At 36.5% G+C, this 25939-nt stretch overlaps 1 protein-coding gene across 1 annotated transcript in view; it reads left to right on the top strand.

Annotated features, from left to right (window-relative positions):
* The first annotated feature begins 12350 nt into the window (after window positions 1–12350).
* The window catches only part of PDE4D (phosphodiesterase 4D), a 285677-nt gene continuing 272088 nt past the window's right edge, over window positions 12351–25939 (top strand). Inside the window, exon 1 of the mRNA XM_039243827.1 lies at window positions 12351–13085. Within this exon, the coding sequence (XP_039099758.1) occupies window positions 13021–13085 (65 nt within the window). The 5' untranslated portion in view covers window positions 12351–13020. The remainder of the gene's footprint in view (window positions 13086–25939) is intronic.

Raw genomic sequence — 25939 nt, 5'->3', positions numbered from 1 at the left:
GAGCACAGGAGCACACCTAAGCCAGTGTTTTGTCACTAGTCCTAATGTGCATGTGTTGTCCTATTTTATAGAAGAAGGTGTTGAAACTTAATGAGGTTAAGTTGTTTTTGAAGGTAACATAGTCAAAATCAGTGGCTGAGCAGTGACTAAGGAACTCCCATGTCCCTATGATTTCCAGTGTGTGGTGCCATACATTGTAAATACTTTACACCCAAGTGAACCATCATCATCATCATCATCATCATCATCAACCCAAGATGTTCATAGATTGAATGAAGCCAAGGAGACAGAACTTCTAAGTTTGTCATGAACTTAGGTGGCCTTTACTGCTGCATGTGTTAGAAATTGAAGGATGAGTTAGGCATTTGCCTGAAGAGAAGGGACAAGAAGGTAAACAGTTACCAGGCAGGGGAAACAACACAGGCAGATGTGGGGCAAGGCCTGCTCTGTTAGGTGGCTGCCATTGTAGTTTATGAAAAATTAGTTATTGAGGGCAAGGCAGAATGATAAATTGCATCCAAACAGTATAAGTTGTAATTTAACAGACAGAGAAGGCTGCCATCGATTCTATAAGGAACAGGGAGGTACTGAAGGTTTTTAAGCAGGGAATTTAACATTTCAAGGCTTATGTCTTTGAAAGATAACGCAGAGACAGTGCAGACACTAAACCTTTGATGCCTGAGACCAGAGCGAGGAGAAAGCTCTTTAGAATCCATTATGTAAAGGGAGTCGGTGGGTCGGCATCAAAACTAAGATGAAATCACAAAATAATTATCTTGAGTAAAAGTATTATAGTAACATATACTTCTGAGTTTGAAAATTGCTTTCCCTCATATTCACCGAATTCTCTTTTAAAGTTTGACTTTAATAGTAGGTATTGTTTATTGAGCCCTTAATATATGCCAAACACATTGCCAAGGTTTTCCGTGTCTCATTTAGTTCTCACAAAGCTCTATTTTGTCTCCATTTTATAATGGAGGAAACTACAGCTTGGAGAGGCTAAGTAACTTGTTCAAGGTCAAACAACCAGTCATTAGTGGAACTTGGATTTGCATGCAGGCAGCCTGACGCCAAAGGCCACTTTTTAACCTGATCCTGTATGCCCTCCCTAATTAATAGGCATTATCTCAAAGAGCAGATCTTTTACATTAAATAGAACTTATTTGTAATGAGTGGTCAAGGAGAAATTGCTTGGATTATTTTACCATTACTTTTAACATGGGCAGGGGAAAATGTTATTACATGAATGTAAATTAAATGGGCCCAATGAAAGCCTGCTTCCTAATAAATCATTTTTCTTCATTGTCTGTTGCATCAGGCGTTACATTAGCATTGGAGCACATGCTGAGTGCATATATTTCTGACAGATTATTTTCCGAATCCTACTTTCCTGAACATCTGTATTCGCTTTACAATATTACAAAAAGGGCTTCACTTGGCATTGTGATTTTCTTAGTTTTATCTCTTTCAAAAAATATTTTAAAAATGATTTTATTAACATAATTTAATTTTAGAATATTACTTTCTATCTTAGGATAAGTAAAGTTAGGAACCATTTGATTGATTAAACATTGGGGTTATTATAAATTTCAAATCAGAACTAAAGTTTAATGATGTGACCAGTCTGGATATGCACTGGTAATGTTTGTATATACTGAAACAAAACAACAGATAAAGAGATTATTTAAAAAAAAACACCAGATGTTGGTCAAGGGAGATATTTTTGCTCTTTGGCTTTGTCTATGTCTATATGATAACAAGCAATACTTTTGTAGAGAATCAGTGGTGAAAAAGCCAATACATTGATTTCTTAAAGTGAGAATTGTTGTCTTAAACATTTTCTTTCTAATGCCTTATTTTTCTCTTTAAGAATGAGATATCTAGGACCACCTGGGTGGCTCAGTCAGTTAAGCAACCTACTCTTGATTTCACTTCGGGTGATGTTCTCAGGGTCCTGAGATCGAGCCCCATGTTGGGCTCTGTGTTAAGCCTATATGGAGCCTGCATGCAATTCTTTCTCCTCTCTCTCTGCCCCTCACCCACTTGTGTGCTGTCTCTCTCTCAAAATAAATAAATTGTAAAAAGAATTTGATATCTAGAACAAGACAACCAGATTTTAAATCTACCATTAAAATGTAATCTTCCTGATCCCACTTACATGAAGTATCTAGAGTAGTCAAATTCATAGAGACAGAAAGTATAATGGTGGATGTCTTGGGCTGGAAGGGGAATAGAGAATTATTATTTAATGAGTACAGAGTTTCGGTTTGGGAAAATGAGAAAGTTCTAGAGATAGATGGTGGTGATGGTTGCACAACAAACATGAATGTACTTAATGCCATTGAATTGTCCACTAAAGAGGATTAAAATCATAAATTTTGTGTATATTTTAGTACAACAAAATATAATTTTGACGTATACTTACAGAGAACCAAAATATAGTCATTTGATTAAAAGAATTTTTAGTATGTGGGCTTTGATAGACACAGACAATTGCTTTATTTCAAAGTCAAATGTATTGGGGCACCTGAGTGGCTCAGTCAGTTAAGCTTCCAACTTCACCTTAGGTCACGGTCTCACAGTTCATGGGCTTGAGCCCTGCATCAAGCTCTCTGCTGTTAACACAGAGCCCACTTCAGATCTTCTGTCCCTCTCTCCCTGCCCCTTCACCCCTCTCTCTCACTCTCTCAAAAATAAACAAGAAAAAACAAAGTAAAATGTATTGATTTTTAGCTTTAATATGGTGGGTAAAAGACCTCCCTAGTCAAGTATTCTCCCCCCCCAAAAAAAATCACCCACATCAGTAGTACAAGGAAAAAAAAGGTAAATCCCATATTTGAGGAAACTAGGAGCTATTTGTAACCTCCAGCCATGATAAGTAGAAGTAGAAGTGGATGAAGAAATGGCCAATGACTTAACCACATAAGAGTACTGGACTGGAGAGAAGTAAGCTGAGCTGCCCCCAGAACCCTAGAAAGCACTTTGGAAGAGGAGCAAGCTCTGAAAATATACTTATCCATGAGCCCTCCCTCTTACTCAGTATAGTCAGTATACCTCACATCCCTCCAAACAGAAGACAGGTATTTTAGAATAATTGGCAGAGCTGGGGAAGAAAAATAATGGCAAACAGAAAGATTGAGTGAACATCTGCAAACTGATTAGCAAGACCTCTGCTCCTCTCTCTGCCCACACCAGGATATGAGTAGGTAGTTCTGCATCAATCTCTAAAACAAATGAGCTACCCCAAAGAAAGGAATCTTACAGTAATATTGAGGATGCCCAAGTAGGATGCCTGCTGGGCACCTGATCTTGCTGCAGTAAAGCTCTCAGTGCACAAGCCCCACCTGTGAACCCAGAGCTTCCTGTCCCCTTTCTAGGGCCTACCTTCATCTGGAGTCAGGGGTCAATGCAGGAATTTGGGGATCCTTCTCTCATCTCTAGTTGGTGAGCTATTTCCATGTATTTCTTGAATAACATTCAAATATTTAGTTAAAATGAGATTAAATCTGCAAAGATGCATTTGAGAATAAAAAAAAGAATATGAAGAGTGACAGGGAGAGAAGAGAAGGGTTAGAATGCAAAAGAACTATAACCTCCCTTAAGAAATTTGGGTTTAGATCATTTATTTGATCCCTACAATGTTTTTTTTATCCAGTATTTTTAATTAGTGGAAAGTTCTGAAAGTCAGTTACAAAAAGCATTTCATGCCAGCATTACTGGTCCCAGGCAGAAAAGTTGTTTCTAGTTTTAAAAAAGTTGCTTTCTGTTCTTTTTAGTAGAAAATGTAATTTGTTGACAAATGTTTAAATCCATACATTATCAGAGGTCTCACATACTGTTACCTTTTAAAATGATCATTTGTTAGCCAGTATTACCTAATGAGGCTTCAAAATGCCATCTGTCGCGTAGGTAACAGCAAACCACCATTACCAATGTTATGAGATTAGCTAAAGACCATATCACACTTTATGGATAACAGACTTGTGATATTGTTATATATACCCTCATCATAGTCTTTATAAAGCAAAAAATTAGAAACAAGGACAGTGAACTATATTGTTTAATCCTAGGTATCTTTAAAACTAAAATTTACTATTAAATATGCTTTTTGTTATACCTGTAACATACACATAATTTTTAGTGGATTTTCTTTCATTTCCACTGTTCAGCTGAACGGAATAGGTGGCTTAAAAACAATTCCAAATAACAATAGCAATTTTTAATCTCCTTGCGCTCTCTTCCCCTCACACACACACACACACACACACACACACACCTCAGCCACATCTGGATATAAATACTTTTTCTGCCACCAGTGATGTGACTTTGAACAAATCACTAGTCTTCTGTATTCATAAAATTAATCTTATCACACCTGACTTCTAGGGTTATTGTTATGAATAAAAAGTAGAGTAGTATATATAATATATCAGTAGGTGATTAATAAATAATAATGATTATTATTTCTGTGTATGTGAAAGCTATATTGTTCTTAATTAATTTTTAAATACAGATTCAGTGTTTAATTAGTGCAGAATGATTTAATTTTTCTATATCCTTTGTCAATTTTTAAGGTATTTGACCATGTTGCTTAAATTTTCAAATTTATTGGCATAAATTTATTCATAATATTTTTTCATTATTTTTTATATCTGTAGGAATTGATATTGATAATTTGTGTTTTCTCAATTTAGTTCTTGATCAGACTTGCCAGGTGTCTGTCAATATATTATTCTTTATAAGGAATCGGCTTTGGCTTTGATTTTCTTTCATATATTTTTTATGTGTCATTGTTTCATACTCGTGTTTTTTTTATTTTATTCATTATTCTACTGTTAGAGTTTAAATAGATGTTATCTTTCTAGTTTCTCAATATCATATCAAATAAAATGTCAATCTTTCTCCTTTCCTCGCTAGCTGTAGTGAAGTGTAATTGACAAATCAAATTGTATGTACTTAATATTTTAAGTTTATTTATTTTGAGACAGAGAGAGGAAGAGAGAGAATGGTCGGGAGAAGGCCAGAGAGGGAGGGAGGGAGAGAGAATTCCAAGCAGGCTCTACAGTCCCTGCTGAGCTCCATGCGGGGCTCAGTCTCATGACCATGAGATCATGACCTGAGCCGAAATCAAGAGTCAGACACTTAACTGACTGAGCCACCCAGGGCTCCTAAAATTGTATAAATTTAAATTGAAGTGTACAATGTAATGATTTCACATATATATATATGTGAAATATATACGTATGTGTAATATATATATATATTACATATATATAACGTATATATATATAATGAAATGATTATCAAAATCAGGGTAATTAACCTATCCATCACCTCACATAGCTAAACATTTTGGCGAGGGTAAAAATGCTTAAGATCTACTGTCTTAGCAAATTGCAAATATCTAATACAGTATTAACCATAGGCAACATACAGTACATTAGATCTGCAGAAGACTGAAGGTTTGTATGCTTTGACCAGCATCTTTCCATATCCCACATACCTCAGTTCATGGTACCACAATTTGACTCTCCATTTCTAGGAGTTCAACTTTTCTTCTTCTTTCCCTTTAGATTCTACATATGTGTTGTCACAAATGACAGGATTTCCTTCTTTCTCATGGCTGAATAATATTCCATTATATATGTATATGTGTATTACATATATTACATCTCCATCCACTTATCTACCCACTGACCTTGAGGTTCTTTCCATATCTTGGCTACTGTAACACTGCAATGGACATGGGAGTGCAGTATCTTTGAGATACTGATTTTATTTTATTTTATTTTATTTTTAGATATAGAATCAGTAGTGGAATTGCTGGACATTGGGTATCTCTGTTTTCAATTTTTTGAGGAACCTCTGTATTGTTTTCCAAGCAATTGCACCAATTTTAATTTCCTCCAATAGTATACAAGGGCTCCCTTTTTTCCACATCCTAGCAAACATATATCTCTAATATATATATATATATATATATATATATATATATATATATATATACATGTTAAAGACTTTTTCATGTACCTGTTGGCCATTTGTACATTTCTTTGGAAGAATGCCTACCCAGGTCCTTTGCCTATTATTTAATTGTATTTTTTGGATTTTTTTTCTATTAAGTTGTATGAGTTTCTTATATATTTTGAATATTAACCCATTTTCAGTCTTCTCCTATCCATAGATTGCCTTTTCATATTTGTGACACTGTGGTTTGTGAGAAATATATATTTAGTTATTCAAATGAACAAAATGTATTTGTCATACATACTTGATCTTAATCCACTGGTTCCTGGTTCTCAGTTCATAAACGCTTGCATTTCCTGTGACAATAATTATAAAAGTGTCACATGTTATGCTAATGAGGTGACTTTGGTAACGCCCTACAGTACCTAAGGATGGAAACTGGTTACCAGGGGAACCAACTATAATGAGAAGGTTGGCACTTTCAGTACCCCCCCACAAATGTTCCCCACCTCTGGGGAGGGGAGAGAGACTGAAGGTTGAATCAATGTCCAATGATTGGTGAGTAAATCAATCATGCCTCTCTGATGAAGTCTCTATAAAGATCCAGAAAGATGGGGTTAAGAGATCTTCTAGGTTGATGAACGTTTAGAGATTGGGGTAGAATGGCTTAAGGGAAGAGAACCATAAAGCTCTGTGCGTCCTTTCCCATACTTTGCCCTGTGCATCTCTTCCATCTGGCTGTCTCTGAATTAGATCCTTTTATAATAAATTTACCACTTAGTGAGTAAATAATTTTCCCAAGTTCTGGGATTTATTCTAGCAAATAGTAAATTAATTAGATTCAAGGAGGGGATCAGAGAAGAATCTCTGATTTATAGCCTCTCTTTCAGCAATGCAGGTGACAAAAGATTTTAAGGAGGGGTTTGTGAGGACAACCAATCTATATAGCTGGTAAGTCAGAAGCACATGTAACAACAACCCAGGCTTGTAACTGGTCTCTGAAGGGGAGGGAGTGCATTCTTGTGGGACTGAGCCTTAACTTCTGGAATCTGATGCCTTAGTTAGATAGTGTCAGAAGTGATTTGAATTCTTGGACACTCTACTGATGTCAAAGAACTTTTTTTTTTTTTTTTTTTTTTTTTTTGGGATGGGGAAGAGTTATTCCCCCTCCAACTTTTAAATATTGTTGAAATTCAAAAAATAATTAGAGAAATCTATTACGATGGTTGCTAATAATAAGAAACTTTTCAGTTTGATGTAAAGATTCAATGAAATTCCTATCAAAATTCCAATGGTGTTTTTCACAAAAATAGAAAAAAGAATTTCAAAATTNCTTGTGGGACTGAGCCTTAACTTCTGGAATCTGATGCCTTAGTTAGATAGTGTCAGAAGTGATTTGAATTCTTGGACACTCTACTGATGTCAAAGATTTTTTTTTTTTTTTTTTTTTTTTTTTTTGGTATGGGGAAGCCCATTTCCCCCTCCAAACACAGACACATGTTGAAATTGGGAACAGAACCAAAAAGAATTTTTTTGATGGTTGCCTTTGAGAAGAAACTTTTCAGTTTGATGTAAAGATTCAATGAAATTCCTATCAAAATTCCAATGGTGTTTTTCACAAAAATAGAAAAAAGAATTTCAAAATTTATATGGAACCATGAAAGAGCATAAGTAGCCAAAGCAATCTTGAAAAAGGACAAAGCTGGAGTCTTTATACTTCCTGATTTCAAGCTATATTATGGAGCTATAGTAACCAAAACAGTGTGGTACTGACATGAAAACAGACAGATCAGTGGAAAAGAATAAAAATACAGAAATAAACCTCTGCATATATGGTCAATTAATTTCTGATAAGGGAGCCAAGAACATACAATGCGGAAAGGATGACCTCATCAATAAATGTTGCTGAGAACTGAATATCCACACGAAAAAGAATGAAGTGGATCCCTATCGTATATCACTCACAAAAATTAACCTTAAATGGATTAAAGCCTTAAATATGAGACTCGACTATTAAAAAAAAAAAAAAAAAAAACTAGAAGAAAACACGGGAGAAACTCCTTAACATTGATCTTGGTGAGGATTTTTTTGGACATGACACCAAAAGCACAGGCAACAAAAGCAAAATTAAATTATATATGTGGGACGTAAAAATCATGATGGTCAGTATTCTAACCCATTTTTTTGTTTTGTTTTGGTTTGTTTTTACAAAAGAGGTAGAAAATCTGAAGGTCCAAAGCCTTCAAAATAGAATACTCTGGACTTTTCCTCAGGAATGAAGGAATTTAGCTCTAAGGAGATTCGCGCATTTAGAAAAGTCCTTGAATCCAACTGAGTGTAATCAGATGAGAAACTGATTAAATCTGCCTGAAATTCCCCCTCGAGATAAGGAAAATACCACATTATTTCTCAATAATAAGGAAATGATACAAGAACTCAAAATGACTTGTTCTTATTAATGTTAGAATACAACTTAGAATACCAGGAAACTTTTTAAAAGCTGCAGCTCTATGGTTATTTTTCCCAAAATGTTATTTGACATATCTGCAGTGTTGAATTTAAGCACATTTGACAGGCTTGAATGTTTTGTTAGTTCGTAACATCATTTTCAAAAATTTGCTCATGACAGATTGGAAAGTGTAGAATATCTACTGTAATCTGGAAATAAGAGTTAACTCAGAATACAGATTTCAAAATGGACAGAATATTTCAAGAGACAATGTACATTGTATGGTGAAATCATTCCTTAACACCTCATTTAATGGGTTTCAGTTACTGCTTCATGTTTAATTCTCAGTGGTTGGTAAATGTCATTAGGCTTAAAAGACATGCTCACCATTAAATGATAAGAGAAGGCTGGAGGGTGGCAGGGAGGCACTCCTGGGTGGCTCTATCGGTTAGGCAACCTACTCTTGATTTCGGCTCAAGTCATGATCTCAAGGTCATGCGATTGACCTTGTGTTCCACGAGAGAGAGATTCTCTCTCCAGCCTGCTTTGGGTTCTGTGTCTTTTCTCTCCCCCTACCCACCCCCCTCTCATTTCTCTCTCTCTCAAGAATGAAGAAACATTATAAAAGAAAAAGATTCTCTCTCTCTCCTTCTCCTTCTCTTTATGCCTCATCCCTCTCACATGTGCATGCTCTCTTTCTCTCAATAAATAAATAAACAAATAAACAAACAAACAAGTAAGTGATGAGAGGGGGAAATGGCATTCTTGGGTACATCTAATCTACTTGTATGATTAGTAGCATACGCTACTTGTATGCAATTGATATTCTCCATATTGCATTGTGGACCCTCTTTAGTGGTATGGGAGAGACTTCAGGTGGTATTTGTACTCTCTTTTTTGTTGTTGTTGTTAAGTTTATTTATTTTGAGAGAGAGAGAAAGCATACAAGCAGGGGAGGACAGAGGAAGGAAGACTGAGAGAACCCCAAGCAGTTCACTGCTAATGCCGGCCTGGAACCCACAAAACATGAGATCATGACTAGAGCCAAAACCAGGAGTTGGATGCTGAACTTACTGAGCCACCCAGCTTCCCCCTCCTCTTTTTTTTTTTTTTTTTTTTCTATTAATACTTGCATTGGTGGCAGGGTGGGCAGGAATAACCAACATATCAAACACACTTACCAAATAAATATAAAGTTATCTTTTAAATTTATGTTATTCAAGTTTTAAAAAATTGAGTCACTGAAGAAAAGTATCATGTAAGTAGTGATATGGGTCATGTGCCAATATGGCAAAATTTACGGATGTCCAAATGATTGAAATTCAGGAAACATTGTATTGTGTAGTGGTTTCATTCAGCAAAAACACAAAGACAGATGACCAAATGAACTGATATACCTGAGATCCATTGAAATGTTGTGGTGACAATAGTCAAAGAGATGTCTATGTAGTATTATATACTTTGATACATCAGGTGAGCGCTAGAAATATTAGCAGCCTCCAGACCAAATGCATATTCTACAGAGCTCTTTAGATGAGAACTTCATGGTTCTCAGGTCCAGTCCTCCTAGATTCAGACATCCTTGTCAGCCTATACACTGTTATATCTTGGTAATGCCATTTGGAGGGTAATGCCATATCTGCTCCATTCTGAGATTTTCAAAGGGAAATAGACACAACACTCATTATAAATCATTATTTCAGAAATGTACATGTGAAAAACTGCCTTAGAATGGAGATAATACTGTAATATTGAATGAGTACTGTTAGGTTTTTAATCTGTCAGTACCTTAAATATTAGGGGTAGAAGTTAAATTAAAATGTTAAGTCTCAGTGGCCTGATGATACTGTGCATCTTTCTTTCTCTGTAATGGCAACCTTGATGTTCTCATCCACGAAGCTCTGAGTATTCTGATTAGTTGCCTACATTGTCAGATACCCCACTTAACACTTGTTTTCCTTGGGGACAAGGATGATATAGGCATTACAGGACAGTGGTTATACAGTGTTTAGGAGATACACAATAAGTGGGTTAGGATCTTCCGAGATAGATTCTTAGAATACACAGAATACTGAGCACAGAAGGAAGGAAAAGCTTGTGGGACAGTACTAACCTCTTATGTATATGTGACAGTGAAGGGAGGTCCAGTGAGCTAAGTAGTCTCAGTGGGATAGAGAGCCTTCTGGGGAATGGTAAAATACAGGCCAGATTATTTCAGCAAAGTTTAACAGACAACATTCAGACATTAAATTCTGTTATCATTATGATTTTCTTGTTGGAATAGCAACCAGAGGGTATTTGATAGACTTTACTCGGAAGAGAACAGTGCTTCAAATAAATAATAGCAGTGGCTTACTTGTACTCTGTTCTTTCTTCCTTTTCCCCACATTAAAATTCTGAAGAGATAGAAAACAGACCTGCTCCCATAAACCCCTTCCTCCCGCCCAAAGTGAGTAGTCTCACAAACCTTTTGAACTTCTAAAACTATGTGATTGGTTAATCTGCCTTAGAGTACCAGCAATGCACTCAATGTGGGACAGAGCTAAGAATGTGTCACTGTTCCTGGGCACTCAGAAGAAAACTGAAAAGCTTAAGGAGGTAACTATATTGAAAGTAGTTTATTAGCATTTTCCGTAAGAAGCCTGAGGATCCCTCAGAGGAGACAAAATCACAAATGCACCTTGAAGTGTGACCGGGAGATGGAGTTGAAGGCTTTGTTGTAGTAAGCAGCCAGAGCCCCTGGCGAGATGCCTTACTGCATTAATTTTCCAAATCCTTTGGGTGGGTCACAACTGCACTCCAACATCCTGCCTGCAAATGCTAAATAAATACCAAGTTCACGTCAGCCTAGAGAACCAACGTACTAACTAATGTCATTGGAAGAATCAGAATGCTTAAAGAATTTTCAGTCGATAATTCACACGCAAAATAACTTGAAGTTGGTACACCCAGAGGAATACATATTCTCCGGGCAAATGTCCAGAAGGATAGCCAGGGTGATCAAAGGGTCCTTCTCTTAGGAGTGATTCAAATCATTCTAGATTATGTCTGCTAGAATAGAACAGTTTGTTTTGCAGTTGTAGAAGTTGGGGCAGGGATTGGTCTTCCCAATAATAAGATGTTAAGAAGGTATGATATGAGCTTCATTCCTTTCTTAAGAGTTGTGAAGACTTAACAAACACAGAGCCTTCAGTGTATAGAGATCGATAAAATTTGCATATGATTTTTAAAAAGAAATAAGGTTTAGAAAACACTGCGCAAGGGAACAGCCTTAGTACATGTAGCCACTTGTCCTGCAGTGATATACTCGATTCTTCAGTTTAAGCATTCCAGCACAACCTGGTGCAATGATGCCTTCTCCCCTCTGTTTAATTTTCAAGAGGCAGTTTGCATCTCTACAACCAAACCCAAAGCATGCCATTTCATTAAAAACGCTCAAAATAACAACTGCTAAGCCCTCAATTTCTCTCAACTTCACTTCTGATGAGAAAGTTTAGTTTCAGTGTAAGACTTTGAGAAAATCACTTTTTTTTTTTTTTTTTTTTTTTTTTTTTGAAGGGGAGAGAGACAAAGAACTCATTTGCAAAGGGGTGTGTTCCTTATAAAGGTGGCCAGGGAATCTTACCCTGAATGACACAGACACCTCATTTCCCAAGGGAGGAAATAGTTTTATAAGTTTTGAGAGGTCTGTTGGCTTAGTTGGTTTACAGTTCTGGTGGCTGGCGCTGGTCTGTCTGCCCCTCAGCTTTGTAAGTTTCAGCAATTGACGCGGCAGGGCTGGGTGCTGGTTTTTTTTTTTTTTGTTTTTTTTTTTTTTCCTCTCTCACTTCCCTGCGATGTTTTGAACTGCCTTCCTACAGACGTCATACAGCCCTTGAGGAATAGTTTCTTCTTGGCGAGATTGAATGATAGTTCTCATTCACAAAGGCTTGGAGTCAGATTCTAAGCAGGGAACACAACGGAAATTACATTCACAGGTAAAGCACTGGGGCCCAACTGAAGTGCCGCGGAGGGCTCCGTTCTCTGGCTGACTTCTTGGCTCCCCGGAGAAGAGTGTTTTTCTGTGGTCGCCCTGAAATGGAACTTCCCTGACAGCTCTCTGGTGTTACAGTACCTCGCAGTCTGTTTCCCTTTCACTCTACCTGAGTACTTTGGGAGTGTTGGAAACCTTTAAACCAGTTATGAGAGATTTGCAGAAAAGACAAAGACAAGTGGCTCTTTCACTGTGTTGGTTTCCCTTGTGACCAGATGAAGAATAGATTCAAAATTCAGTTCCTCCCTTGGCGATGCAAAACATACAAGAAACTGTTCACTTCCGAACAGCCTGGTGCTGGAGGAAATTCAGCATGAAAGAGGACAGAGCTCCTGTGTCGTAGAAGCTTCCTTATGCTCTGGACTCGGGGCCTGAGCTGGACTCCGGGATATTTGGATTTCTTCAAGCAACCTCCCTTGGAAATGGAATGTATTTAAAATCATCTTTGTAGAAAGACAGCTGAAATGTATTAATCAGAATACCTGAAGACATTTTTCCCTTTTTTCTTTTGCTTTTTTCTTTCTTGTTTTGTTTTGTTTTGTCTTGTTTTTGTTTTTTTGTTTTCCCCAAAATGAGCATTATTATGAAGCCAAGATCCCGGTCTACAAGTTCTTTAAGGACTACAGAGGCAGCTTGGTAATGTGCTTTTTTTTCTCTTGCGCTTCTCCCCTTCTTTTAAGATTGACGTAATACTTGAGCCTTTAGTAATTGCTGAGGAAGTTCAAGAGTTAGGTGTGATGTTAAGGCTTTGTAAGAAAGCCTGGTATTGGTAGCACTTTTATTGTCTAATTTATTCCCATTTTCGTCTGCTCTAAAAACAGGGTTGCCCACAGTTTTAACTCCATGTGGACTACAATGATTCATCTCGTGATGATTTTTAGAGAAGGAAGGACATTTATTGGAAGCTTAGATAAAAGCTTGTTCTTTTTCAGTGTCTGATTTGGTCTTGTTGGCTCATATTTCTTGCCTGCTACAAGCAGGCTGGTAGTTGACAGTATGCCATTGTCTTTAGAAGATGCCTTGGCTTTTAGCACATATATGTTTGAGAAATTAATCATGTTATATGTCTTTAATCATATGATGAACTTAAATTTAACTGCGTGGCTACATGTATATCAAGTTGCTTATCATTCCGTCATCTTTGTTTCATTAAAATAATGTTCCCTGCTAATGTTTTTTTGGTACCTTTAGTGTTTTCACTCTAAGGAAAAGTATGAGTTCAAGATTATAAACATTATAAATTTAATCTAAAAGCAAATGTATACGTAGAGATGCAGTAAAAGTGAATTGCTTGATATTCATTGCTTTCTTTATCTAACACAACAATAAAACAAGCATTTGACTTTTAAAAAGTATCTTAAGTTCAATTTATTGTAATATTTTATTCTGTCATTTCCCCCAGTATTGATTTGATATGCTCATGAGCAAATAGCCCTTACTGGATTGTTTCCCAGTAAAGTGACTTCTGTGTCTAGAATAGCCATATACAGAATACTTTTCGGAAGCTATTTTATTTATCTTAGTGCTGGATTATAAATAAGTAAGTTCAATTCTTTGAAATGGAAATATCTATATTTCCTCATATAGGGGAAATGAAAGCAATAATGGAGTGCAGGTGGTTGGGAAAGGATAGAAGTGGACAAGCCAAATGTGCTATGAATTATCTGAGTGGTGAAACAAATGCAAATACTCATGTTATTTGCGTAAGGAATTCAGCCCATGTTTATGTGGTTGGGTTACCACTTGCCGTTACTGTACTAGTGTTTCATAGTGGGCTAGACGTAAGAACTGTCCCTTCGGTAGTATTTCTGTGATTTTTAAAAACTACAGATGCAGATTTTGTCTCTCATGTCACTTGTGATTCCATATAAGAGAATATATGCAAAAAAATGGTTTTAAGTAGTACATGCAGTAAGTTCCTCCTAAGTTTATTTATGGAAAATCTTGCATCTGCAAAATAATCTGTATGGTTCTTTTATGCCAAATAATGAATACTGGGAAACACTTAGAATCCTTTTATTAATTACCACAGCTAATAAAAATCTCTGACCAAGATAAATAATCAGAATTTATAAAATATATGAATTTTATTAATTTGTGATTTCTGTCCTGGCTATGTGAAAAACTCATCTGATACCTGAGCAAATAGTCTTTAACCAATCTATTTCTCTTTTTTGCCTAAACTTCCAGGAGACCTATTTTTAAAATCAGGATTCAATGGGCAATAATTGGTTCGTTTCAGGTGTCTGGTGACATTGACATTCTTTAGTCCTCTGAGAGTGACAGTCTGTTTTTATCCACAACTATTTTATTTTATAATTCTAAGTTCTATAAGGTATTTTTAATACGTAAATAAGGTGACAATTCAAAATATACTTTAAAAAATACTGACTTGTGAGTGTGTATATAGTTCCATATAAGTATTTTGCATGGTGTTGGGATCAGAATGTTTTTTTTGTAAGAAATAAATGCCTCTTTATGCTAATGATTCCTAGACTTAACAGCGCACAAGGGATACCTCTCCAGTTACTAATCTTCCATCTGACTTATTAATAACATAACTGCTTGAGTGTATCACTGTTGTCTCTAAATCATTTGACCTGAGGTTGTAAGTGCTGTAGTTACGATTTTAACATTCCATTGTCCTTTTTTCATTCAAATACTATTCATACCTTTGTATTTATATACAGTGAAATCTATATAGATTATAGATTAGGTATATAGAAGAAATAAATGTTTACACACACACACACACACACACACACACATATTTACCTAATTTTTAGAAATAGCAGCATTTTTTTCCCTGTGCCTCCGCACATACACGTCCCAGAGAGCTCTGTGGAACAATGACTTCTCCTTCGCAGCTTTTCCGTTATAACTTCTCAGTCATACACTCCCCCCCACCCCGTACCTCCTTTCCTTTTCAGGTGCCAGAGACTACTTCATTCTCTTCACAGTTGACTTCCCATAAGAGAGACCCGATGATTTACCAGTAATCTCTCCTTCACATGGTTTCATTTCATTCTGGACATCAGAATACTTTGTTCTTGGAGACCCATCTTTTGGCTTGACCATCTTAAGTTTCCTTAGTAAATCTATTTTCTGTTCTATTGGTCCACTTTCTACAAAACTGTCCACTTCCCCTCAGATGCCTCCAAGCCAAATGCTACCTTTGGAAGTTTTCAAACTGCCTTCTACAAGAATCCAGTGCTTCAATTTACTTTTCCTTTACTTTGTCCTATGTGTATCTCTCAAACCAGTACTACAAAAAGCAGTCCGTATTAACATGGTGTTTATAGCCCGGGGAGATAGTCACAGTTTTGAACGGGGTTTCATGGCAAACTTGTAATGATAATATATACCTTTCCTTTTAATCCATATACTTAAAAGAAAAGCCTTACTTATAGTTAAAATTTTATCAATTTTGAAAAAGCAAAATAAAAATAATTTTGAAATCAATTCGTTTCCTTGTAGTCTAGATGTTAGAAATTTAAAATATTATAGAATAAGAATAAATACTAGGGTACGTTTATTTATTCACCTGAAATTTACTGAGTACTTAGTATGTATCAGGTTCTAACAGAATATGATTATATTATTTATCCTTAAACATCCCTTTAAAAATATGCATGCATGAAGTCCCGAAAAACTTAATAGGTGTGTTTTCTTACACTCATAAAGTTTCAATAAAATTAGCAAGCTCACTAATTGGGGCATTGTTTGCCTTTCTATTTTTTTTTTTTTTCAGTAATGATAGTTTGCCTTTAATTTCTGTCAGCATTTATATATTATAAAAATACTATAATATTATGACATTTTGTCATTTATAAACCTATCCCAGAGATACTTTTCAGTAGTCTAATTAAGACTTACGTAATTCAGGGGCGCCTGAGTGGCTTAGTCGGTTAAGCGTCCGACTTTCGCTTGGGTCATGATCTTGGCGGTTTGTGGGTTCGAGCCCCTCGTCGGGCTCTGTGCTGACTGACGGCTCGGAGCCTGGAGCCTGTTTCAGTCTGTGACTCCTTCTCTCTCTGACCCTCCCCTGCTCATGCCGTCTCTCTCTCTCCTAGAAATAAATAAAACATTAAAAAAAAAAAAAAAAAAGACTTACGTAATTCAATTTAAATAAAAAATTATTAGCCTTTCAGATAGAAATATAAAGAAATTTTTGGCCTATAAAACTGGATTTTGTTCTTTCTTGCTATTGGATGTTCATTATTTGGCATATGCTTGTTTTATTTAAGATTGTTCATTATGTATACTGGAGGAAAAAGATAGACTTCTATCTAAAATATAACTGGGATTTTTTATGAAGTAAATTTGAAGCATTATTAAATATGTGAAAATTATACTTAGGATTATAGACATGCAAAAAGTTTAGAAGGCTCTTTCAAAGCCTTTGGTAGTGCTTGCTTACCTGGGAGGGTAAAAGTGGTGGGAAGGGAGGTAAGGGAATGTCATTGTACTTCATTTCACTATTGTATGAGTGTTTTCATCAAGCAAGTATTTTACCTTGAATTTAAAATATACTCATAATATAACTACCATGTGCATAAGCAAGATAATATTTTTATGTGTAAATATCTACACATCTGGTAAACAACAGTTTTCTCAGTGTCCAAAATATGGAGACTAAGCGTTTCAATACCCAGCAGATTCGATTTTCTGAATAACGTCACTTCTCAGATCAATATATGATTGCATTTTTCTATCAACTCTCTTCTCCTAAGGTAAAAATTCAGGATGGCTGAGAATTCTAATTTTGACCTCAAGAAAAGCATTGAAAAACATTGATTGAACTAAAACTACTAATTTTATAATTGAAAATAAAAAGATGTAATAACAATTAATATTTTGGACGGAAAATTCCTCATAACTCTCACTACCCCTATCTTCAACTGTTTTCATCTTTTTACTTAACTGGTGTATTTGAATCAGTGGTTGTAAATATCATTTCTGTGTTCTGCTTCATTTAACATGGTGGCATTTTTCTACTTTTCTGATCACAATACTTGTAGCTTTTAACAAAGTGTATTTTATGAATGAAAACTCTGTGGAGAATTTTATGTACAGTATCTTATTTCATTTTTGTAACCACATTGAAAGGGTTATCAATCCGCATTTCTGCAGGTGAGGTAATGAGACTAAAAGATGCAGTAACTTGGGCAGGGCCATTTAATTGCCAGGGAAGCTTGGAATCCGAACCCAAGAGTACTTCAGCATGTTGCCTTTTTACTTTTTACTACAGTACTTTTTACTTCAGCATGTTGCCTCCCTCTACTGTCTATGTAATTATCATTTTAATGACTATAAAATTGGGCATCTTTTGAATATATCTAAATACAGTAAAATATTTGGTTGATACTGTAGAAATAAATTGGAAGTTATCTTTTTAAACATATGATAGCTATGAAGTTGAGTGATGATGATGAGTGTTGAAAATGGCTGTTTGAGAGATTCCTGCAATTATAGCCTTTAGGCTAGCATATTCTCTTTTGGTAGCAAATAAGGTCATGTGTTCCCGGTTATAGTGAAATAAAGAGCAGAAGTTCACTGCCTCCCAGTTTTGAAGAGATCATCTTTCTTTGTTCTCTGAAAGCTCTGTAAGCCTTCAGCTTAGAAATAAATACTGTATCTCAGAGTTTGTATGAAATTTCATACTGTTTTTAAGTCAGCTCTGAAAAAGGTACAGAATCTTCTTTCCTACACCTTTAAATTTTTATTTGTTTATTTTATTTTTATTTGAGAGAGAGAGAGAGAAATAGAGAGCATGAATGGAGGAGAGGGGCAGAAAGAGAGAGAGAGAGAGAGAGAGAGAGAGAGAACCTTAAGCAAGCTCCATGCTCAGCACAGAGCCCAACACAGGACTGGATGCCAGGACTCTGGGATCCTGGCCTGAGCTAAAATCTGTGAGATAACTGTGAGATCATGACCTGTGCTGAAGTCGGACACTTAACTAACTGAGCACCCAGGTGCCCCAAGATTTTATTTTTAAGTAAACTCTATATTCAACTTGGAGCTCAAACTCACAACCCTGAGATCAAGAGTTGCATCCTCTACTGACTGAGCTACCAGGTACCTCCAGGATTCTTTGAGTGTCATTTAAAACATAAGGGAAGCACAGAGTGGATCGCAGATAGGTATAATCTTTAATGTCATAAATTATGAGGTTCCCTGAAAAAGCCCTTTGTCCTTTGTCCAGGCTACTTCTAACTTTCAGTATCCCGGGAAAAGCCACCTCATCCCTCTTTGGGTGCATTTATTCACTGTAAAATAAAGAGGCTGAGCTAGATCCATGAGTTTCAAATATGCTTCTCTCCATGGAACACTATTTATAAATGAAATGCTAATATACACAAGTGAGTATATATGGAAGATTTAAAATTGTATGCATATTTGATACACAGAGGTGAAATTGTTAAAATATACATATGTATGAAGTATATAGGTAAAAAATATATAAACTTACATATAACAAAATCACCACTGAATTTGCACCTTTCTCACCATCTCAAATCCAATTCCTGTCCTTGCACTACTTGTAAAAAGAGCTTTAAGTTTCCAAGGAATAGTGTTTGAAAACCACTAACCTAATAAACTACTAAGATACTTTTTAGTTCTGTTTTCTGTAGTCTTTCCCTATCACTGGAGATTCATGTGTTTTTTCTGTATCCTTTTGTGGACTAGGATAAACTATTGGTAATAAAACTTCCTAGGAAGTTCAAATAAAAATAGTTCACATACTTCTGCCTTGAAAGACTTTAAAGTTATGAGATGATTCTCATTCCTGAAAAGTCACAGAAGAGTTAGAATAGTTAAGATCCATTTGAATTTATTTAGCATCTTCTTATTTTCTACAAACTTATTTTAGACTTGTTTTGGGTGAGATAATCATCATTGATTAAATATATCCATAGCTGACATGTCATGAATTCAACATGATGGTTGGTAAAGAAATGATGAATTGGTACTGAATCCTTCAGAAGAAAGGTGTTTCTATATGGGTATTTCATAATGGAATTCTCAACCCACCTTTTCTGTCCTGTCACTGGAGAATAAAGTTCAAGGCAGTGCCCCCCCCCCCGCCCCCCGGCCATGCGCACTCTCCTCAGGGACAGTGCACTCAGGCTCCACATTAATAGAACTGGCTGTGGTTGTGTGTGCAGCCCCACTGAGTCCTATCTGGAGCTCTACACTTTTCTTCCCTATTGATCTGGAACACATCATAGTTTTGTCCCCATCAAAAAAATTTGCCTTTTAACAGTTAAGGTGAAGTTGAGCTCACTTATTAGTCCCTTTGTGACTTATTCTAATCAGATAGTAAATTTTGCTAAATCAAAAGGAATGAGGACATGAGTATAATCAGAGATATAGGAGTGGTTACTCATGCATCCATCCAACTGTCATTAGCGAGATAGAGAAATGGAGATTCTAATATGAAAAACTAAATTCTAAGATCAAGCTGAAGAGGAGCCTGGGTGGCTCAGTCGGTTGAGCATCTGACTCTTGATTTTGGCTCAGGTCATGTCCCAGGGTCTGGTGATAGAGCCCCATGTCAGGCTCCACACTGAGCATGGATCCTGCTTAAGATTCTCTCTCTCTTTAACCCTCTCCCCTGCTTGCACTCCCTTTCTCTCTAAAAAAAAAAAAAATAATAAATAATAAATTAGGATGAAGCTGAAAAGGAAGAATATTAATGAAGTCGTTGAGGAGATTTTTCTTAGGGAAAGATACCTGAGAGCTATGTATAAATGTTCTGAATAATACTAATATTAAATATATAGAATTGTTAAAGCCTGGATAAAGATGTTATGAATGGGTCTTGCAGGCTATTAACTAGGTTGTGAAGAATGTAGTCACAATGAAAGCACAGTCTTTTTTTTGTTTTTGGTTTTTTTATTTATTTCTAGGAGAGAGAGAGAGAGAGAGAGACAGCGTGAGCAGGGGAGGGTCAGAGAGAGAGGGAGTCACAGACTGAAACAGGCTCCAGGCTCTGAGCTGGCAGTCAGCACAGAGCCCGACACGGGGCCCAAACCCACGAACCGCGAGATCATGACCTAAGCGAAAGTCGGACGCTTAACCGACTAAGCCACCCAGGCGCCCCAGCACGGTCTTAATTAAAAGCCAACATAGATTTTCTTAGGAGCCCTTACAGAGATTACCCAGCTTCTCAAGAGATAAATCTGAGGTTTAAGATTCATTAGAAAATGGATAGTGGAAGTAAGGTATATTCTAGTCAAAAGCATAAAATTTCTCCAGGGATCAGGGCCTACAGAAAGGACTGAGATACCATAGGGGCAAAAGACTGTGAGCTTGGGTAAGGTACTAGTAAGTATAACCATGTAAAGACAACTAAGAAGTGCTGCACCTATGACTCTCAAAATACCTTGCCTTGTGGTCAGGTTTAGCATAAAATAGGAAGTTCTTTAAAAGAATGGAAAATAGGAAGAAGCCAGAATCTATGGATACATTCTCTTAGTTCTCTTTCTCTTATCAGGGAAATTTAAACTATATGCATTTATTATTAACCCTCAGCCTTTTAAGGGAGTTGTCTCTCCTACGAACAATCTGGGGGATGGGTGAGGATGTGACTTGGGGAAGCTAAGCTAAACTGCTCTTCAGAATAACAGAAAAAAAATACAAGGAAAAGATTGTAGGCAAGAACTGAGGAAGTGGGGCTAAAGAAGTTGGAGGGAAGATCAGAAAGGAGGCCAATATGGAAGAACTCCAGCCAGTTTTGAATCAGACATCCACCATTTAGCACCATGCCCCCTTTAATCATACTGCCACCTTCGGAGCAAATGCTGTCACTAATGGATTTGAATGTAGAAGACATTTTATCCCCTCTTCTCAGCCTTAAAAACTTCTTCCAGAGGACAAAGGGAGATAACTGCAAATCTCATTTTTCTACTACACATGAGGGAGAACAAGAAATTAGAAAATTGGAAACTGGGTATAGAATACATGCACATTGGGCTTGCAGCTTCCAAAGATTTCTTACCGAAAACAGTCCTTATTTTTTACAATCCTCACAATTAGGACGTTTTATTTGTATCTAATTCGAATCGCCCTTGCTTAAAATTTAACCCATTTCTTCCTAGTTATCTGTGGCTAGAGACATAGTGAATCAAAAGATGAGTAGATTCTTGTATAAGACATTGGAAAACTGCTAGTAAGTGACCTCATGGTCTTTTCTCATTTCATACCAAACAGTGTTCATTTTGAATTATAAAGTAGATGGCATCAGTGTGACCTGCTGAAAAAAATGTTTTATAAAATATAGTTTCAGTATGTAATTGTTTTCAGGCTTCACACAGAAGAGTGTTCCCATTGTACCTAATTCTCCTTCCTGTTTGAAATACATCCAAGATGAGCAATTCAACTCCTTTTAATTAATATGCATAAAGTATTCATATCTATACGAAATCGAGAAAATACTAATTCCTAACATCCACGATGTCATGCCCCGTTGCAGTGCGGCACAACATCTTCTTTGTGTCAAGGAATTTATATGACTGACACTTTTTCAGTTAGGATAAATTACTGCAAAATGTGTCTGCTTTTAACCAGTGGCATTCTAGAATGTGAATGAGCCATTGCTGTAATGCTTCCTCTGATGCTACAGCTTTGTCATGGGACAGCACATAACTGACTGGTACTTGGATCACCAGCCCCTTAGGACAGCAGCTCCCAAGCCTGTAGGGATAGTCCAAATAGTAGCTCTTGTAACGATAACTACAATATATTGAGCCTCTACTGTTTGTCAGACATTGGCTTTGGTGCTTTACATGGTTCAGCTCATTTTGTCCTCAGAACGACCATGTGAGGTAAAACTGAAATCACACAGCTTGTAAATCAGCGAGCTAAAGAAAAATATGATCTAATTCTAAATGCCAAATTTGTTATTGTTGCTATTGTTGTTCTTGTTCTACTTGCTTTTCTCCGCTTTCTGAACTGCCTTGGTGATGCAAGTTTCTGCCTCATGGTATTCCAAAAATGAGTCATTAGGCTTTCTCCTTTTAACCTTGTGCATCTCAAGAATATCTGTGTATTTTGTCTGCCTTCTTTCTCAACATCTGCATACAAGCCTTCAACCATGAACCATGCAGATGTATCAAGAAATAGCAAATGGACTTTGACACAGCTCCATTCTATGGAGATCTAGCTAGCTGCTGAGGCGTTCAGTTTATTGACTCTTTCCCTCCGTCAGACTATAAACTGCACTGCCTTCTTCCTCTCTGGCATTTGACCAGTCCGTAGAACCATAAATTCTTTGAAATGAAAGGGACCACAGAGAGTAACCTATAATCTAATTCTCCCCATCCCTAACCCCATTTTGGAAGCAGAAGCGCTTTGCTAGTCTTTAACATTTCTAGTCAAATAGGGTCAAGAAAAACTGTTAGAAACAATGTCAGTGCTTATGTGGCAAAAATTTTTATTGGAAAATTATTTTTTAAAGAAACTCTAAAGTTGGGGCACCTGGGTGGCTCAGTTTGTTAAGTGTTTGGCTTCAGCTCAGCTCATAGTCTCATGGTCTATGAATTCAAGGCCCATTTTGGGCTCTGTGCTGACAGCTCAGAGCCTGGAGCCTGCTTCAGATTCTATGTCTCCCTTTCTCTCTGCCCCTCCCCCACTCATGCTTTGTCTCTCTCTGTCTCCCAAAAATGAATAAACCTCATCTTTTTTTTTTAAATAAAAAAAACTCTCAAAACTGAAATTTGAAGTCAAATAGAGAATTAAAACTTTGTTTATTAGGCAAGTGTGTAAAAGCAGTGCTGTTATAATTTGTATGGGACTTTAATGTAATTCTAAACTTAGGTCTGTGAAGTTAACCAGTACTATGACAATTACATCATCACTAATCTAACCACTGGATTGGAGGATTACACATAGAGAGGTACGGAGGTTGAATCCCCTGAAGAAAATTCAAAGCATGGTTTTCACCAGAGTCCTCCCCAGACAACTGAACCTGATCATTAATTTTTTTGGAAGTCACATAGTTAATTAAGTAGCTAAAATTGATGTCTTGAAATTGTAACATCAACCTTTTCTGCTTTCCTCATATATTATTTGAAGCAATAAAAATAGTGGTAATTACTATTTGCTGAATGCTTACTGGGTGCCAGACACTATGCTGTGCATTTGACAGGAATTATCACATTAGATTCCATCATAAGTCCTGTGAGGTACCCATTATTATCACTGCTCATTTTGTAGATGAGGAAACTGAGGCCTACTAAAGACACTCTGAGTTTCTTCCTTTGGAAAATTAGTCCCAATTGTTTCTCTGAGTCTTCTTGTTAAAACTGAGCCTAATGAATCAAACGCCTATGAATCAGTAGGCATTTCTAGAGTAATATAAAACACAAAAGACAAATCTGCTTTTAGCAAACATGCCTTTATTAAGATGTTATTGTAATTGGGAAAACCATTTTATATACATAGGTATGAAATTATACCCTTACCTAGAAATACACCTGAAATTTCTCCATAATTCTAAGGCACTTTTCGTGTAAATAAAAAATTAGACAGCTCCACTGTTTAAAGCCCATATGGCTAATCTTTTTCATCCCTGGTCAGTTAGTAATGGCCATATGCAATAAAGTACTAGGAACTGCTTTGGGACTTAGAGGAAAAAAAAAAATGGTTGCCATTAATTGGTGATATCTATTAGAGGGAAAAGGGACATAATGTAGCTGCTTGCCATTTAAGTGGACCTAGTGATCTCAGTAATTCTTTATGTGTAAACTCTACCATTAAATTTGCATGCAAATAAAGTTACAGCAAAAGCAGGGTTTTTACATACCTACAAATGTGTAATTTTTAGAAATTTTGACATGTTTTTGGTAATTTATCACACTATGTGTGAATACTGCAAAGCATTAAAACTCTTTGTGGATATTGCAAACCAAAAAAAAAAAAAAAAAGTAACTTTGATTCTCAATGGCCACCCCTATAATCACCACCCAAATTGAAAATACTACTACTACCAATAATCCTGAAGCAACCTTTGTGCCACTTTCAGCCACGGCCCACCCACTCCAAATGTAACAACTATCCTAATTTCAAAAATCATGTTATTTTCTGCTTTTGAATTTTATGTAAAAGTAACAATACACTATGTATAATTTTGTGTCTCACGGTTTTTTTTTTTTTTTTCTGAAAAATGATGTTTGAGAGTTTATCCCATGTTGAGATATATGCAGTTTATAAAGTCTCACAAACTTTTGTTTGAAATATAAATTCAGGGTGAAAATTAGATGTACTCTGTTTAAATCATAATTTGGTATGTAAGACTATATGAACACTTAGAACTGTTGTCAGTTTACAGTAATCATTTGACTACAATTTAATGTCCAAACTCTTGCTTAGATTTGCCCCCACTGGACATTTTCCTGGGAAACCTTCCTAGACCTCCCCATTCAGAATTAAGATTCCTTTCTCTATGTCCTCATGAAACCTGGGACATTTCTCTGTTAGAGCTCTTGAAGCATTGCAGCAACTCTCTGCTGCATGGCCTGTTGTGGTCCCTTGTAGGGGAAACTGGGTTTGTCCATCTTTGTACAGTTGTGCCCCACACAGTGCCTATGCCATCATGGGCTTTCAGTATCTGTCTGTTGCATGAAGAGAGAAGAACAATGAGTTGTTTGTTCTCTATTATAAAGGAAATGCTACAATCTGTTTTCATTTCTAAATTTTTGTTTTTTATTTTAGAGAGAGACAGAGAGTGAGGGAGTGGTGGAGAGGGGCAGAGCGAAAGAGAGACAATGCTAAGTAGGCTCCACACTCGGCACAGAGCCCAATGCAAGGCTCAATCCCACCTCATGGGATCATGATCTGAGCCAAAATCAAAAGTCAGATGCTCAGCCAACTGAGCCACCCAAGTGCCCCAGTTAAAAAAAAAAAAAAAAAAAAAAAAAAAAAAAAAAAAANAAAAAAAAAAAAAAAAAAAAAAAAAAAAAAAAAAAAAAAAAAAAAAAAAAAAAAAAAAAAAAAAAAAAAAAAAAAAAAAAAAAAAAAAAAAAAAATTCATAGACACCGCTCTGCTAGAGATTGTACAGAATTGTGAGGTACAGTTTACTCTCTGTGCAAGCAGTTGTAAAGTATTTGAGATGACTTTTGCTGTCCTGTGGCTTACCTGTAGTTTACTATCTCCACTGGTAATTCTGACCTCAACACTTCTCTTCATCCACTCATATGTCTCTTATTTTAGACTGTGCTTCCCAGGTTTCCTCAATGTTTTCTCCTTGCCTGAGTGACTCATCTCAGCATCATCAACTAGTAAGGAGCAGGGCAAACAGAGCATGCAAGTGTGTGTTGCACATGTTAATTGCCCAGGTAAAATGGCCGACTCTGACTCTATCCAAGGGGTGGTTTTTATGTGCAACTAGGAGACCAGCTGGAGGGAAGTGCTAAGATCACCACTCCATGCTCACTCCAGCTTCACGGTGAACCTTCTGAAGCCCAAGGCAGCTGTCACGTCTGCC

This window comes from Hyaena hyaena, unplaced genomic scaffold, assembly GCF_003009895.1.
Source record: "Hyaena hyaena isolate Hyena2069 unplaced genomic scaffold, ASM300989v1 scaffold_232, whole genome shotgun sequence".
NCBI classification, from domain to species: Eukaryota; Metazoa; Chordata; class Mammalia; order Carnivora; family Hyaenidae; genus Hyaena; species Hyaena hyaena.
This window is presented reverse-complemented; position numbering and strand designations above follow the sequence as displayed.